The sequence below is a fragment of the Neovison vison genome, chromosome 3 (assembly GCF_020171115.1).
Source record: "Neovison vison isolate M4711 chromosome 3, ASM_NN_V1, whole genome shotgun sequence".
Classification (NCBI taxonomy): Eukaryota; Metazoa; Chordata; class Mammalia; order Carnivora; family Mustelidae; genus Neogale; species Neogale vison.
Genome location: NC_058093.1, coordinates 56,205,015 through 56,223,970, shown reverse-complemented (window position 1 = coordinate 56,223,970; position 18,956 = coordinate 56,205,015). Strand labels below are relative to the sequence as shown.

At 38.6% G+C, this 18,956-nt stretch overlaps 1 protein-coding gene across 9 annotated transcripts in view; it reads right to left on the bottom strand.

Moving 5' to 3' along the window:
- The window catches only part of PKP4 (plakophilin 4), a 248,166-nt gene that overhangs the window by 55,720 nt on the left and 173,490 nt on the right, over positions 1-18,956 (bottom strand). For 7 of the 9 annotated variants that reach the window (XM_044242115.1, XM_044242116.1, XM_044242111.1 and 4 more), the window contains 3 exons: positions 5,488-5,619; positions 5,188-5,378; positions 1,190-1,742 (listed from right to left, as the gene is read on the bottom strand). In XM_044242115.1, the coding sequence (XP_044098050.1) occupies positions 1,190-1,742; positions 5,188-5,378; positions 5,488-5,619 (876 nt within the window). The remainder of the gene's footprint in view (positions 1-1,189; positions 1,743-5,187; positions 5,379-5,487; positions 5,620-18,956) is intronic. The other 2 variants (XM_044242113.1, XM_044242114.1) reach the window with 1 other exon arrangement.

Here is an 18,956-nt window from a genome sequence, read left to right as displayed (position 1 = left end):
ACATAAGCACATTTTTTTGACGCCACAATTCTACTTTAAGAAATGGATCTCATAGTTATCTTAATATCTATGGCCAAAATATGCCAGAACAATATAGAGCTAACAATATATACTGCATTGTCTCTAATATCTAAAAATGAAAAAACCACCTAAATGTCCATTAATAAGGAAAAGATTAAATTAATTATAATACATCTATAAAACTGGGGCCCTAGGCATCTACCGACAGAATGGAGCTCTCAGACATATTAAAAAAGAAGATAAGTATATTACACATATTTCTAGATGTATAAGGTATATAAATATATAGTAGAATTCCCATCAGTATAAAAGACAAAGTATAATATATATATACTTACACATGTGAACACAGACACATACACTGGTGGGTGGAACTGGGTGAGAGTAGAGGAGCTTGAGATTTTCACTCTGCATTCCATATTTTCTTATAGAGCTTTAATTTTTCCCCATTGTTTATATGTTACTTTAAACACTTGTAACTTAAAGCACTAACTAAAGGTAAGTTTCATTTTGATAAAAAGAACAATGCCTATACATTATGTGGGAAACCCTCCATGAAAATACCCAGAAGGAAATGGCTGTAATATAAGGCACCTTCCTGATGTCTTTCTGATTTAATCCGAGTAGCATTTGAAGGTAATCATAGGAGCTTTGTGAATTTCCTGTCGCGAAGCTAAAATCAAGGCAGTTGGTGAGAAAAATCCATATCGTGTAACATTAAAGCATTTCTTTAAAAAAAAAAAAAAAAAGCTCAGTATCTCAAGAGATATTCTGATACCATCTTTTAACAAAACTTAGGGGTTTGGAGAGGGGTAAGCTTAGCTGGTGATAAACTCTTTCATTACAAAACAAAACCCAAACCCAACAAACAGCTTAAAATTCCAACTAGTGCTTCTACAATGCAAAAACATACTTTTCATATCCTAATATTGGGAGAGGGAAGAGTGTATTCCTTGTGAAAAAAGATTTCTGGTTGATAGAAATGAACACACTTTCATGCATTAAGAATTAGAGCTTGAAAGGAGTCAGCCTGACGTCAGCAATGTAAACTTTGAGAGAAAAACATGAGCTTTTCCCACTTCATCGTGCTCTGTTTCAGCTCCGACGGCACAACTGCGCACAAGGCTTCCTCCCCGGGCTTTATGCAGTGCTGTCGCCTTGCACTCACCTGTCAGGCTGTCTGGGCGAGGTGGAACCATTCTTTCGTAGATTTCATACTGCTGCTGTCCAAATTGTTCCATGTCGTGAACAGTCCTTTGCAGTGAAGGTCCCAGATGTTGTGGTACGGCGGTCATCCCTGAGCGTTTGGGGGACGACGACCCCACCTGGCCTTGGGATGGGGAAGCTACTCGAGTCTGTGCATCCATCAGGGTCAGCGGGGACCCTACTCTGGCGGTAGTTTGGTACTGAGGGGTTGGTCCGTTGGGATTGGAGGTCTGCCGGGAGGTGACTGACCCAATCCGACGTATAGCTGTTGGGGAGGCGGGTCTCTGTGTGGCGTATGGAGAGGCTGCCCGCTGAGCAGGTAACGTGGTGGAAGAGTATGCACTGGGGTTCAGTGGTCGGGAGTCGGTCACTGACGGAGAGCCAAATCCACTACCCAGAGAAGTTCTCAGTGACCCCCTTGAAGGAGACACGCCTGTGCTGATAACATAAGAAGGAGACTGTGCTCTAGATGGAACTGAACTAACTCTTCTCATGGCCCGATTGGCTACTGATGGCTGATGAAAGGGGGGAGAAAAGAGAACGGGTTTATCCAGGGTTTTGTGTCCACTGTCATTACAGAAACAAAATGCACATAGCTCACTAAAGAATGTGAATTCACGGTTTTTCCCTTTTTATGCTTTAGAGCTGGGTATTTGTCCTTATTGTGCTTTACTTGGTCTACCTTTTCTTGGTAGTTTAACCTCTATCTTTCCCCCTTCAGAATACTAAAAACCAACTAGTAAAGAGAGATCTGAAGAATACTTAAATATTCCTTTTTCTTTCGTCTTTCTATATTTTACCCTCTTGCCTATGCATTTTTCGTAACAGGTAAGATGTTGTATTCGATGCTAAGTGAAATAAGACAGAAAGACAAATACCATATGATTTCACTCACACAGAACTGAAGAAACAAATGAAGGAACAAAGAAAAACAAGACAACGGAATTAAAAACAGACTTCTAATACAGAGAACAAACTGGTGGTTCCCAGAGGGGAGGCAGGTCGGGGGATGGGCGAAATTATCAGATAAAGGGAATTAAGAAAACACTCATAGTGATGAGCACTGAGCAATAGAATTGTTGAATTGCTATATGGACATCTAAAACTAATATAACACTGTATGTTAATTATACTATAATAAAAAATATGCTGTACTGCAAGTGTAAAGGGTCACTGGAACAATCTACTTTATTTTGTGCCCTGTGAGTAAAATTTTGGCCAAGGTAATGCATTTATGTAAAACAAAACAAAACAAAACAAAATTTGAATGCATTAATCTAAATGTAGCTAGAGGACTGTCTATAATTTACTCATCTTTATGGACTGGCCCCATTAACAAAAGGAATGGTCTCTCAATGTGGAATAAATGAATGTTTGCATAGGACCTGGGGTCCAAAGCTCTCCTCTGTTTATCTACTCTCAAGGGACAGCTTGGTTGCACAGGTGCTCCAGCCAATTTCTCTTCTTGTGGCTCAGGCGTGGCTCCTGGTCATTTTGGGTATTTCTTTCTACCTCCTTTGATGTATGAGCTCTTAACTTTAGCTGGTGGATTTAAAGAGATGTAAAAAAGTACCCCAAAGTCTGCTGCAGCAGGAGGAATGCTCAAAGTCTCTGGTGGGTTCTTGGCTAGCCAGCTGGAAAAGACCAGAATGGGAAATGAAGAACATTTCTGCTATGGATGGTCCTACTATGAATCTGCATACTCCTGCATACTAGGTCTCAGAGGCCTTTCTTGATGCAGCACATTGAGGGATGGTGGCTGGAGGGGCACTGGCCTGAGAGGAATAGGCCTAGGATCTGACAGCAGGGTGCTGAGCTGCAAGCCCAGGACTAGGCTACTGGAGTACAGTTCACACCAACCCCCTCTCACCTTTAATTAGGACACTAAGAGGACAAACTGGAATAAGGCAAGGACTCTGTACACTCTTAGATGTCATTAAGAGGAAGAATGCTTTGTCTTGTGAAGACAAGCAAGTAGACCTATGCGTGCTCAAACTCAACAACTCTGGGAGGGCAACAGCCATGGAGAGAAGATCTGGGGTGGGAAAGCGATGGTAAATAAAACAACAAGGCAAGAAAGAGGGAGTTTGCAAATGAGTAGACAGTTGGAAAGTTAAAATCTGTGCTCAGCGTTTAGAAATAGTGTTAAAAATAAGTTAAGAAGATAACACATATGAGCGATTTCCTACCAAAATGGGATACTTGGTCTAAGAGCTAGAAATGTGTTGCCCAGACTACATGCAAATCAAGAGATTTCAGAGACCCCCTTGCAACCTAATTCTTCAGCTCTAGGAACAAAATCAGCTTACCATAAGTTGAGAAAAAAGAGGTAACATGCCCACTTTTGGGGGAGGGGGAGACAAATTTTTGTAGTTAAGATCATTACTATTCTAAAGTGTGACCAAACCAGCCAACATAAAAATTCACCTAAGCAGATAAATTCCTGTAAGCACTTAGTCCAGAGCATCCCTATCAGCAAAGGAATAAATGTATACTCTAAGGACTGGGGGTGCGGCTTGGCTTAAAAATGCATGCAACAGGAACATGATGATTGGACAAGAAAAAAAATTCATGAGCTGTATTTATTTTTGTTTTAATACAGAAATGTTTCTCATTACTTAAAAATTTCTGGGCGCTTGGGTGGCTCAGTTGGTTAAGCAACTGCCTTCGGCTCTGGTCATGATCCTGGAGTCTCGGGATTAGTCTCACATTGGGCTCGCTGCTTGGTAGGGAGTCTGCTTCTCCCTCTGACCTCTCCCCTCTCATTTTCTCTCAAATAAATAAATGAAATCTTAAAAAAAAAAAAAAAAAAAAGAAATCCATTAAAAAATTTTTTTCTTCTATATTGTTGAGCCAAAGCGCCAAAGCCCTCTTGTGTTTCTCCTTCGGCATGGAGAGCCTGGTCCACTGTGGTTTTACCTGTAGGGCTCCCTCTATTACATCATCATCAGATTAGTGGCTGCCTAACTCCTTGGATGATCTTGCCATTTTTCAGCTCCCCAGAAATCAGTGGGGTACCTGGACAGATTGTCATTCTCACTGGTTTACTCTCACTCAGGATCCTACTGCTTCCATTAATTCTGGTCCATGCTAGTGGACTGATGTGAATAAAGTGGCAGTGTGGGAGGAGCTAAGGAGTTTTTGTAAACATAGGCTATTTTATTTTTTGACCAAAAAGTTAGAAAATCCTAACTTAACAGAATGGCTACACTTGTATATGATAATCTTCCATAGACAAGAATATATAAAATCTTTTTTCTTTTTTAAAGATTTTATTTATTTATTTGACAGAGAGAGAGATCACAAGTAGGCAGAGAGGTAGGCAGAGAGAGAGAGGGGGAAGCAGGCTCCCCGATGAGCAGAGAGCTGGATGTGGGCTCGATCCCAGAACCCTGAGATCATGACCTGAGCCGAAGGCAGAGGCTTAACCCACTGAGTCTCCCAGGCACCCAAGAGTGACTACATTCTAACAAATAATTGTGATTTCAGGGAACAATTCCAAAGGTGAAGGCAAAAAACTTTGGTTGGAACAGGCCAGTCCCATTTTATTCAGGCGTGAGAATAGTGTTCTGCCCTCTGGATTCTCTAGAACATATTGTAGCTCTAGCATTTTCAGGAACACACGACCCCTAGAGGCACTACAATGATCCACCCAGTTTTCCCATACTCCTGCCCTGGACTCTTCCTTCCATGCCAAACTTGCTTCTTCTAAAAAAAATTATTCTCCTGTATCTGGAATTTGTCTAAATTCATTAATTGGAGCTAATAAATAACTCCTACAAGATTTTTTTTTTTAAAAAATATCACAGACCTGAATAGTGTTAAAATGATTTTACTACTTTGTCCATTCTATAAGATCAGAACTGTACGAACTGATTTTACATCTAATACAGAATACTTACAACAGATATTCGGTTAGGAGGCTATTTCTTCACAAGGCTCTCGATGTGCTTGGCTTACCTGAACCAGTGTTTGTCCTTCAGCTCTTGAATTCCTCACCAAATGGTTATTAGTTGATCCTATGAATGAATGCTGTAGTCTATTTTCTGCTTTACTCAAATTCTGGCTGTTGTGGAAACTCCCTGCTTCCTGGTATCCACTGTCAGAATAAGAATTCATTTGTGTTGAACTTCTTGAGTTACCCAATGATCCTGAAGGAATAAAACCAGCAGGAAATATGTTTATTTTACACTTCTGATGCTCATTTTCAAATAGCACAAATTAAAAGCAAATCGATACTTAAAAGATAATACAACAGACCCTCACTTTCATGAAGAGATGTCTGTTCTGGTGAATAGAGGGTCCCCTGTTCTGGCTCTGTCCTGATGAGATAGTTGTTGGGGTGGACAGCGTCAGAAACTCTAGGTTTGTTTACACCAGTATTTGGCACATCTGTAAGAAGATAAGTTTAATCAGCTAAATCTAATGACAGTATTACATCAAAACTTGCTATAAAGGTTCAGATATTTGTAACTTCTTATAATCTACATGTTAATACTATACCATTTTCATTGTAAACTGCACAATCATTTAGACTCTTTTTATATGAAAGTGTTTCACTCATTTTATTAATGTTTAATTATTAATAAAATTTATAAATTTTATGACAAATTTTCATCCTGATTACCACCCCAAGTTAACTTATATATTATAGGAAATTAAAAATCTGAAAGCTGACTTTGTTTCTCCTTGAAAAACTCACCTCTCAAGTGACTTCTTCCAAGAGGAAGACTCAGGGTAGGGATGGTGGCCAAGTGTTTAATAAAGGACCCTCCATACCTCCAAATGTTTGGAGAAAAAAAAACAAAACAAAACCTTGCATGGTGTTTATATTATTGAACTTGGTAATGAAATCTCTGAAGGCAGAGCTAGGGTTTTATGTTTTATTTCATGTTATCTAAAATCAATGTAACTCTGTATGGTGTTCTCAGAGTTACAAATGATGGAAATTTTAATTTTTTATCTATTTGCTTACCTTCCTCTTTTTAGTCTTTTTCTGAATCAATATAGACATATCTAAACCTGATTCTTGTTTCCCCGCTCTGAATCTGTCTCTCCCACTACCTTATTTTACTTTCAACTGTGTCATTTTGCCTTCTTGATCTTAAAAACAAAACTATTTATCCCCTTCCCTATCTCTGACATCTGTTTTGTATGCTGTAAATTGGGGTGGTGTAAATCACACAATCTTGCCCCATTTCCATTCAAATGTGACCTCTTTTCTCTATTTCTTCAAAATATATTTGCCCATCTTCTGATTATCTTCAGAAGTCTCTTCTTCAAACTTAACCTTCAGGTTGCTAACAAACATTTTTTTCAGGAATGCTGCTTCAGGATCTCTTCGAAGCTTTACATAAAGTCCTTATCACATTTTGAGTTTCCTAAGGATTTCAATGTTTTCATTAGTCTTTCCTTTCTTTCTTCCTCTAAGACTCTAAGAATGATGCAGCTATGGGAAAAGATAGGTGTGCATGGGAGACACAGGGAGCATCTGGGGGAAAGGAGCTTAGGAAAAATTTCCTATAGGAAGTAAAGCTTGCCCCTTCTTTACCACATGTAAACTCTCGCCACTAGTGTGTAAGCTCAGCGCCAGCAGGGACTTTTGTCTGGTCAGTTTATGTTATGTCCTCAGTGCCTGTGATAGGTACATTGTACTCCGTAGGTGACTGGTAAGTATTTGTCAAATAAATTTCCAGGTAAGAAGAGCAGCTTCTCGTTATTGAGTGTGGATTCACACCTGGCACTGTGCTGTGGCTTTATTATGTTCAATAAAGTTTATCTATGCAAAGCAAAGTAAAACTTGTAGGCATTGCTGATTAAGCTAGTTTGGAAAGCAAATACAAGTTTTATAGGAGAGCCGGGAGCCCCGCTGCATTCTAAACCTTTAAGCCTGACACTGAATTCAATCCAAGGTTTTGTTCCCTAGCCTCCAGAAAGATTCACTGACATTCTTAATATAGGTTTTTAACAACCTGCCTCTTGATTTATTATTTGACAGTACACTTCTAGTGGTAGAGTTCTGTGACAGTTCTGAATTCTGAAGTTTGGAATTTCCATAAAGATCACAGATTGTATATGGTTTCCTTGGTACACACTGAAACCTGATCTGAGGCTGTGTCAGGCTGATGATCCCGGGGAGTGATCCGCTTCATTCGTAAGTCTCCTGTTACGAACTCGGGTTCTACCTATTCTTATGTAGCACTTCTGGCTAAAATGCTATGAAGGACTAAGGAAAATACGTAGTTTGCTAGGCTACTAGAGTATTATGTGGAGTTGGTGTGCCGGGGAATAGTGACATGAGGGACAGCCGGACAGCAGGGCTGTGCCCCAGTCTACCTTGACTTCATCCAAAATGGAGCTCTGACACATCGAACGTGAAACGGCAACCCTCTGGAGATATGGAAGCACCCCTGTGGGAGCTCCAAGACTTCTCCTATGTGGAAAATGTACCATTTTTTAAAAGAAAAAGAGGTTTAGATAGTTCTTAGCTTCAGCTTTAGTACAAGATTAAAACATGGGACACCAATACATCAAAGCTTTTGGCTTGGAAACACCAGGTGGCATGCAGTGTCAGGAGCTGAAAACTTATCACCATGGAAACCAAAACCCATTAGAGTCCAGGCATGCCTCTTTTTTCTCTTTTTAACTATTAGGAACTAGTATTTAAATAGGAAAAGAGAAAGAGGCCCCTAAAAGATCTCTACCTCAGCAATTGTGTCTCCTCATCCAGTGGAACAGTTCTTCACAAATCGTGTGACAAACAACTGTGCTCATTTAAACTCTTCTTTAAGAGAAGCTATTTTAAAATAAATAATCTTAAACAGATCAAGCACAAATTGTGGGGTACAGGATTCCACACTGGCCATCCTAATTAACAGAATTAGTATCTCAAAAATACAAAAATAAACAAAATAAACAAAATTACCCTGAAAGTAACACAACCATGTACCCTCTTTAAATATTAGTATCCATTTCTTATACTTTTAAAGTTTATTTGAGAGAAAGAGAGGAGCAGAGGGAGAGAGTGAGAGGAGAGGGCGAGGGGGAGAGAGAATCTTAGACTCCCTGCTGAATGCACAGTCCTATGTGGGGCTCGATCCCACAACTCTGACATCATGACCTGAGCCACGATCCATAGTTGGATGCTTAACCAAGCTACCCCGGAACCCGTTTCTTATACTTTTTTTTTTTTTTTTAAAACATGACTCTTTCTTTTTTTTTTTAAGATTTTATTTATTTATTTGACAGACAGAGATCACAAGTAGGCAGAGAGGCAGGCAGAGAGAGAGGAGGATGCAGGCTCCCTGCTGAGCAGAGAGCCCTATGTGGGGCTCGATCCCAGGACCTGAGATCATGACCTGAGCCGAAGGCAGAGGCTTTAACCCACTAAGCCACCCAGGTGCCCCCGTTTCTTATACTTTTAAATGTAAGACCTCAAAAAAAAATAGAACATGGAAAAGGACAGTGAGATGGTAACTAGAACACTAAAATACTAAATTCCCATGTCCTCCAAATCTAATTTGACGATTTAAATACCTGAGTTATTTAGAGAACAGGGTCTAAATTTTATTTCTTTTTAAAGATTTTTTGATTTTTAAGTAATCCCTACACCCAGTGTGGGGCTTAAGCCCACAACCCCAACATCATAAGCTACCATTCCACTGACCAAGCCACCCAGGCGCTGCCCCTATTTTTAAGTAAACACTGAAGTTAAAGTTTTAAAAAAGTTGATAAATATGTATTTATATTATAACTATGATATATTATCATATTAATCAGCTACAAAGCAACCAATTCTAAACTATCCAGGGGGTCTTTGGTCATTTTTCTACTTCTATAATGAAGCCCAATGGTAATATATATCTGCAAAGACAAAAAGATATTGGTATCTCTTCTCAATCATTAAAAGAATGTTAAATCATTTTTATACTGTTTTATTATTATTTACTGTTTTCTTGACAACTTGTAATTCCCAAATTACACACAAATAAATATATACACACATGGTTGTTATTAGTAAGAGGGCCCAGTTCCCCCTCATTGTAGAAGGTATTTTTATTGTAGTAGGGTATGGTTCAAAATTATTAACTATGTATTATTTATGTAGTCTTACTTTAAAATTAATGTCTTTTAAAAATAAGTGCTATGAGGAATAAAATAAGACACTAGTCAAATGTACCAGAGAAACCAGTCTTACAAGATGGGATCACTTCAGGATCACTGCCATAAACTGGAGTGAAATAGCTGGCATGTTGTGATTTAGCACAATGAGAACATGAAACCGAGAGACGTTTTGATGAACAAAAATGGCAAACGGAGAACAGACACTTTTCCAAGCAAGACATACAAATGGCTAACAGACACATGAAAAAATGATTCAAATAAAAAACCACATTGAGATACCACCTACCACCAGGTAGAAGGGCCAAAATCAACAAGACAGTAAACAACGTGTATTGGAGGGGATATGGAGAAAGGGGAACCCTCTTGCACTGTTGGTGGGAATCCAAGTTGGTGCAGCCACTCTGGAAAACAGTGTGGAGATTCCTTAAGAAATTAAAAATAGAGCTTCCCTATGACTCTGCAATTGCACTACTGGGTATTTACCCCATAGATACAGATGTAGCGAAAAGAAGGGCCATCTGTACCCCAATGTTCACTTTATTATTTTTTTAAAGATTTTATTACTTATTTGACAGAGAGATACACAGTGAGAGAGGGAACACAAGCAGGGGGAGTGGGAGAGGGAAAAACAAGCTTCCTGTTGAGCAGGGAGACCAATGTGGGACTCGAACCCAGGACCCTGGGATCATGACCTGAGCCAAAGGCAGATACTTAACAAATGAGCCACCTAGGCGCCCTGTACCCCAATGTTCACAGCACCAATGGCCACAGTCACCAAACTGTAGAAATAGCCAAGATGCCCTTCAACAGACAAATGGATAAAGAAGATATGGTCCATATATACTATGGAGTATTATGCCTCCATCAGTTAGGATGAATATCTAACTTTTGTAACAACATGGATGGGAGTGGAAGAGATTATGGTGAGTGAAATAAGTCAAGCAGAGAGAGTCAGTTGTCATATGGTTTCACTTACTTGTGGAGCATGAGAAATAACACAGAGGACATGGGGAGATGGAGAGGAGTGAGATGGGGGAAATCAGAGGGGGAGACGAACCATGAGAGACTGTGGACTCTGAGAAACAAACTAAGGGTTTTGGAGGGAAGGGGAGTGGGTGGTTCGGTGAACCTGGTAGTGATACTAAGGAGGGCACATATTGCATGGGGCACTGGGTGTGATGCATAAACAATGAATCTTGGAACACTGAAAAAATAAGTTTAAAGTTTAAAAAAAAATGGAAAACAGAATGTCTATGCTACTTCTTTCATCTGTGTACTTTAAGAATATGTGTTACTTTTTCACAAACATGTTTTGTGGAACATCAGAAATATTTTATGGGGCATTTTCAAACATCAAATTAGCATCTTCTATGAAAATGCATGTCTAAGAATATGGAACTTTAACAAACTTCAAGGAAGAATGAAATAATCTCCATTTGTGTTTTGTGAATGGGAGATTATTGGAACCAGGGTCCTTCTTGCCTGCTACATTTCATCCGAGTGCCCCCAAATCACCTAAACAAGGGCAATTAATTAGAAAAAGCAGAAGGCTGCAGCTAAGAAAATACTAGGGGGTAAGGGACACTAATGCTGTAGGGCGACATAAATCTCATGTATTATCCACCATTAAGCTCACACTGAAAGATAAAACACAAAGTGTACTATGATTTATCTCCCAAATACACACCAAGTGTGCATTGAAAATAGGCTCAGGAAACAGACCAAGGTCTCTCTAAATAACCTGAAATTACTGAAATTGCTCTGCTTTGTTAATCTCTGTGTCTTACTGTTTATGGTATATGAAATGGAGGTCTATACTATGTGTTAAATCACCATGGAAACAGGAACCTAGAGATTAGTAAGGAGATTTTAAGTATATACAACTCTGTAACTAGTCTTTCACAGTCCAGCATATTATAACTTTTTGCTAGATTCTTCTTGTTTGTGCCTGTTCTGAGTTGCTATGGTGTTTAAAGGTTTGCCCTTACATAAAAGATAGTGCAATGTGAGTTTTGGCAGGACTCCTGGGATGGTAATGGAATGCAGTGTTAAGGCAGATGATGCTGTCTTTGACAGTTAAGGGAATTGAGTAGCTCTCTTTTCTTCCAACTTTGGCCTGTGAGTTGAGGTTAGGCTTTCATACTCTGAGTGGCAACACTTTATGAAAATATGAGTAGAAAATTTTGTCTTTTTTTTTTTAATTTTGTCTTATGGGGACTCAACTTCCTGTTTGGCTCTGGTATTCTGGCTTCTTGTAGGGCGACAGGTTCAGGAGAGAGTCTACATTCCACAAAGCTACAACAATTTTCCAGTGCCTTCTATGGCTAAGAAGCAAAGCTCTATTCCAAATTCTGGAAGAGAACATGGATGATGGCCTTGAAGACTTCTCTTCAGTAACTTCTTCGATGTACAAGATTCACTTCTACAGCAGGTAACCCAATTACTGGAGGAAATGAGATGATTGGGAAATACTGTTGCTGAGTGGAAATGTGAATAGGGTAATGGAAACATGAACCATAAAAACATTCTTTGATTCACAAAAGACACAGATAGACATTGACTAATAACTTAAGATCATAGATATGTGGGGTGTATGGACTCAAAATATGAATTACTATTTACATATGATATCCTCTAAGAGCTAGGCTTTAAAATAAGTTAAAACCTGCAAGAATGGGCAGAAGCTCTTGTTTACTGAACTATTTCTTTCTTTTTTTTTTTTTTTTAAAGATTTTATTTAACAGACAGAGATTACAAGTAGACAGAGAGGCAGGCAGAGAGAGAGAGGAGGAAGCAGGCTCCCTGCTGAGCAGAGAGCCCGATGCGGGACTCGATCCCAGAACCCTGGGATCATGACCTGAGTCGAAGGCAGCGGCTTAACCCACTGAGCCACCCAGGCGCCCCTACTGAACTAATTCTTGTCTGGTTCCCTTGAGTGTATCTAGATTCTTGGATCTTATACATACTTATGCTATCTTTTAAAATATTGAGACAGTGGCTCTAAAAATTTTACTCATCTAGAAAATGTTGAGTGAAAAGCCTTGGAAAATGGAAACCATTAATGAAGTATCTTCTAGTTCACTTTAAACTTTGCTCTAAACATCAATTAGCCTGCCTTAAAAACCACTGTAAAAGCTTATCAGTCTGAATTCAATTTTGTGGCTTAAGCAAACTCACTTTCTGCATAAGCTGGTATAAAGCACTTTATTCAATTTCTATAATGCAAATCTAAAAGTATTTTATAGTTTTATATGCCACCAGAGAGATCTCTTCTTCATAATATTTTAAAATTCCTGAAATCTGTTCAGGAATACATAATGATTAAAAAATAATCATTAGAAAAAAAGGTCTTTCTGCAAATAGTCATATTAAAATGAGTATTTATCAATTTTGAGTATTTTGAGTCCAGGCATGAATTAAAATACAGGTGTTACACTTACCATAAAGCATTTATACATGTAAGAGGAAAACTAGAAAAATAAGGAGTTTAGAACTATAAAGATGAAAAGAAATAGATCACACATGTCAAGTTTCCAACACTGAGTTTACAAGTAGGTGATCATAAAAGGCAACGGGCCTCTTGCTTCCTACAGAGAAAGCTAAAAAAGAATCAAGGATTTTCTGTGATGTAAAAAAATCAGTGATCTATGGAATATAAGTGCTCAGAAATCATTCAAATTCAAAAATACACTTCATTCCTTTTAGGGCAAAATAATGTTACCAAATATAGAAAAGGGTATATTTGATAGTAGGTGATACAAGACAGATACCCTCTGCTAAAATTAAACAAAAAAAAAACTCCCCAAAACAAAAGCCAAGAAAAGGTTTTTTTAAAAAGATTTTATTTATTTATCCAAGAGAGAGCATTAGCAGCGGGTGGGGAAGGGGAGTGGTGGAGAGTAAGGGAGGAGGGGGAGAAGAGGTGGTGGGGGCCAGCGGGAAAGGGACAAGCATATTTCTGCCTGAGCAGAGAGCTTCGCTCAGGACTGGTCACCTAAGCCGAGGGCAGGTGCTTAGCCAACTGAGCAACCTAGGTGCCCCAAGAAAACTTCTTTAAAACAAAACCCATAGAAATCTCTAAGGGTAGAATGATATTCCTATCAAAAAGAACAGAAAAGGCCTTCTAAAACTAGGTTTTACTGTGGTTTTCTATTGGACTATCTTTTTTGGTATAGATTATAACGGTAGAGCTAAATGCAGACTAACTCTGGCGTAGGAATGAAATGTGGGGTTACAGATGGTAGCCTTTCTGACATTTCCCAAAGCAACAGCTGTAAACTGAGGAAGTATGTGGCTCTGTGTGTTGAGGAGGTTGTAATGGGAAAAGGAGCTTTTAAACATGATACTTTCTATTTTATTTTAGGCAGTTAATAGAATATTTGTTCACATATCTCTAAAAGAGAAAAACACTTAAATATTTGTTTAACATGTTTATATTAAACATAAAATGATAGAGGCTAACACTGGATATGTGATTTTATTTTATTTTTTTAAGATTTTATTTATTTATATGTCAGAGAGAGAGAGTGAGCACATAAGCAGGTGGAGCAGCAGAGGGAGAAGGAGAAGTAGGCTCCCTGGTGAGCAGGGAGCCCAATGTGGGACTCGATCCCAGGACCCTGAGACCATGACCGGAGCTGAAGGCAGACGCCTAACCAACTGAGCCACCCAGGTGTCCCGGATATGCAATTTTAATACAAAGTCCTACCCTACCAGGCACCTGGGTGGCTCAGCTGGTAAAGCAAAGTGCCTGGCTCTTAATTTTGGCTCAGGTCAAGAACTAAGGGTCATGAGATTGAGCCCTGTGTTGGGCTCTGTGTTGAGCATTGAGCCTACTTAAGATTCTCTCCCTCCATCTTCCTGTCCCTCATCCTGTGCCTGTGCTCTCTTTCTCTAAAAAAAAGTCCTAATTCAGTATATTTAAGTCTTATGGGGATGTGTAACATACATCCCCATAAAGTATGAATAAATGGTGTAGGAACATTCAGATACATATTTGCTAAAGCAAAATGCTAACATTCTTATTTGGTGCTTGCCACCCATGCCCATCCTCTGTCCAGTCTTTTCACTACAAGCATCTTTGCTACAGATTAGTTTACCATAAGCAATTTCAACACACTTTGCTGTGTCACTAACTGGCTGTGAGCCAAGTCTGCCATACAAGATAATTAAAAAAAACCTGGTTGACAATTTGTTTTCTTTTCTTTCTTGATATAGTACTCTTAAGCCCTCGTAATAGTCTATATACTGGTGCAGAGTTCTGAGCCCACAGTTCGCACAGAACTTTGGGACATCTATCAATGGACATGTGAAAAGTATGCCAAGAACAAACAACAGCGTAGAAGCCTTATCACAGCACAACACAAAATTCAGGTTCAAAGATGTATTCTAATATTTGAAACCTGATGCCTCTCCTAATGAAGAAAACAGAGAAAATGTGATGCCAAACACGGAGACACATCAGCAAGCCAAAGTGTATAATGCTATCAACCAGAGATTTGAAGATAAATGCTGGGGTCCAATCTACAATATAGAAGCAGTATTGCTAGGACTCTACAATATACGTTTTGAACGTACTCAAATATTTTGCCCTTTGCAATAGTCTTCTACATTTTGCTACTCATTTTTCTTATTTCATTATGTCCTTTGAATGAATCTCTTTTTTTTCCGTGATTTTATCTTTTACAGCACAACTGCCTTATGGCTAACTAGTTATGCTGCGAAAGTATCTGCGCTATGATGGGTACAGTGAAGCGGCCTAGAACCGGCACAAACACAGCGGTGAGTGCAGAGTTCTAAACTAGCAGAGAGGCTGATGTCCAGCATGGCAGAGGTAACTCGGCTTAAATTAGGATTCATTTAACAAAATCCCACCAGTGTGGAAAATAGACATTAAATCATGTCTACTGGCTGGAAACTGTCATCTCATACTGCATTCATCTGTGTCATGGCTCAGTATGGCCAACAGCTGGCTGGACTTAACATGTGTCAGTGTGATGTACTGTTTTAACCCCCAATATGCTGACCCTTTGTTTAAAGAATCTGTATTTAAGTTTTTTAGAATTAAAGTTTTTAAACATAAAAGGAGAGAGAGAAGGGGCGCCTGGGTGGCTCATTTGGATAAGCGTCGGACTCTTGATTTCAGCTCAGGTCACGATCTTAGGGTCATGAGATCAAGTCCCGTGTCAGGCTCCATGTTTAGCATAGAGTCTGCCTGGAGCTCTCTCTCCCTTCCCTCGAAAGTAAATAAATAAATCTTTAACCAAAACCCCCCCAAACAAACAGAAGTATAATTAGCAACCCTCCCAATTTAATTATTACAACATTATGTCATACTTTTTATGCTCCATTTATTGCTTTTTCCTTTCTTCTGTTAAAGAATTTTAAAACAGACCCCTCACATAAGATCATTTTGACTCTAAATACTTCCATATGTAGCTCTGTAAAATACGGACTTCAAAAAACGACATTTATTCCATCACACCACATAAAGAGTTCACAGTCACATTTTCCTGATGTCTCAAAAATTTTTCTTCAGTTGGCTTGTACTTGTCAGGCTGAAATAAGACTTACAGATAGTGTTGGACTCTGATTGTTACTTAGTACCTTAAGTCTAAAAAGGGTTCTCAGACCCTCATTTTCATTTTCTTGGCTCACTGAGGGAACTACAGCAATAAACTCAGGATGCTCCATATTCTGAATTAGTGTGTGGGTTTCTCACGATGGCAGGTACGTATCCTCTAACCTCTGTATGTCTTTTAAGCAGAAAGTTAGAACTAGAAGTTTTCAGGCCAAACTTTTGTGGTTAGAATACTTTATGGATGGTGTTGTGTACTTTATGTCCTGTCGTATTGTAATGTTAACAGTTAAGATCAGTCAGTCAATTCAAGCGGTGGTAGTCTGATCTTTCCATATTTTCAAGTTCACCATCAACCTCTCTCCTAATGCAATGATTCCCAACCTTGCTTGCGTACTGTAATGGCCTGGGATAGGGGTGGGTGTAGAGCTCGGAAACTATTGCTGAGTCCCATGCCCAGGGATTCCAATTCAATCAGCCTAAGCTGAGGTCTGAATATTAGGAGTTTAAAAACTCCCAAGGTGTTTTAACGTGCAGCCAGGATCGAGAATACAGAGGTTTCTGCATACACTGACAATCTTTGCTTGAATCAATTATTTCATTAGGCAATGCAAATTGGTGATTTTTCTAATTTTATTGTCCTTTCTACATTTATCAGCAGAAATTCCTTTGGTATATTTTAGATATCTTTAAAATCTATTAATGGCCAGGGTTATTTGGTTATCCTAAAATATAATCTGTATAGGCCTGGCAGGATAAACTTTTAATTCTTTTCTTTTATTACCAGTAATTAGATTAATTTACTTATGAGTAAGGCAGTATTCTCAGACTGTAGTGTGGATCATGGGGGGATCGTCAAAGACCATTGATGCCTGGTTCAGAGCCCAGACTTATCAGCTCTGCAGGTGACATGAATATACAGCAAAGCTGGGGACCTCTGGAATGAGGTGTTGGTACTCGATTACCTCCACAGTGAAAAGTTTGTTTTTCGCTTGTTCTGGTAGTGGCTGTTGCATTTTTGTTGACAGAAAAATGTATGTGATCATTTTGATCCAGATATGAAAAGAAAAGAAAGACAAGAAACATGAAAATTTTATGAAATTCCAAGATTGGGTTGATTCCTAACTTCCATAAGAACTAATCAAATGGAAGAATGGTCAGTGGTATGCTGGTCTTCACATAATGTTCTGACTTAACGAATATTTAAAAATCATTTAAGATTACTATTTAATCTGTCCATAATAAAGCTTATGATATAGGGGAACTAGAAAAAAATGGCTTTTTTAAAGTCTAATAACTTATTAAAATTTTATATATTCATGAAAATTTACACTCCTCTACTCTGGCAACATAGTAAGCACTGATAGACATAACAATTGGTATAGGTGGGAATGGGTATTTAACAGGGACCCTCTCAGACTCTGAGAGTTGGCATAAAGGTTATTTTAAACTAAAGACATTTGCAATTCAACAGATGTAGAAAGAAACCTTCATGGAGCATCCCTTATTTCACCAAAAAGCAGAAACGTCTGGGAGTGAGGCTGCCATGGGTTCTCTCTGGGGAGATTTATGGCATGAAGAAACAAACGGGAGGACCACTTGCACCTGCATAAACAAACATTATCACAAGATTTCTTATACCTGTTTGTTCCCCTAGAAACCCATTTGTTTTTCCCCACAGAAGCCTTTTCTGCCCACTTCCTCTACTCCATCAAGTTAGGTAGATAAAATATTTAATCTATTATTATATTTATAATTTAAGTATATTTATTATTATTATTTAATATTTACCTAAAAGGCATTTTAGGTAAAATACTTTTGTGAGCTCCTATGTGTATACGAATATTTGGGGATTATTCTTCTATTGTCCGTTAAATCACTGGCCACCCCCAGTCACTTAACCTAAGAAAGCAGAGGAAAAGACTCACCCCTCCCACATATCGTTAGGCATTTTTGGTGGGCAATTTGACAATATTTGCCCAAAAAGCCCCCATATATACTTTTGCCCAGGCAGTTCCACTTAAAAAAAATGTAATCGACAAAGATACTCAGATAGATGTGTAGAAAACTTATACCACTGTTTGCCAAAGGAAAAATTTGGAAAAAAACAAAATATTTACCAGTAAAAGGCTGCTTACATATATTTTCTAAACCAGGTCTATTCAGCCATTTATGGACATTGGGGAAGGTGTGTGCTATGGTGAGTGCTGTGAAATGTGCAAGCCTGATGATTCATAGACCTGTACTCCTGGGGCAAATAATACATTATATGTTAATAAAAATAATTTTTTAAAAAAAGAGGCCGATATTGACATATTGATACAGAAACATGTTTGGTTTTTCCTATACTGTTAAGAAAAAAACCAATCATACGACAATGTATAATATATCCTCACTGAATTAAAAATAAAACATACCCAAAGGGTGTGTGTGTGTGTGTGTGTGTGTGTGTGTGTGTGTAGGTGTGTGGGGTGATGGCCATGGTCTGGAAAGATGTGGGGAAGAAGGAAATGTTTACCTTTACTACAAGTTCTTCCAGACTCAATTTTTGTCAAGTATAAGAAGGCCTTTAGTAATAAAACATTAAACGTTAAGAGAAACTTCATACTGGTGATTCAGGAAGCTACAGTGCTGTAGCTGTGGTAAGAAGATTATCAAGACTGTGTGGCTCAAAAGGCCTGACATAATAAGGGTGGAAAAACTTGGCTGATTTTCATAGAAATTCGTATCCTCCTGTTATTTAGAAGAAAAATAGGAAGGAATGACTGTATGATGAAATTTTGTCATTAGTATAATTTATAGGCACACTAAATCATAACATCCAAAATCCTCAATAAAATAATGGTCCTTTATACATGATTGCTAATCTAATATCCTATTTAGGAACATGTATAATATAGCTTCCAATTCTATCGCCTTCATAAACCGGGTACATTTCTACTGAGCCATTTAAGTCTGTGTCTTATCTCCTGATATGCTGATGCTTTCTTGTGTTGTAAATTACTTGCTTCAGATGGAGGGGAAAAAA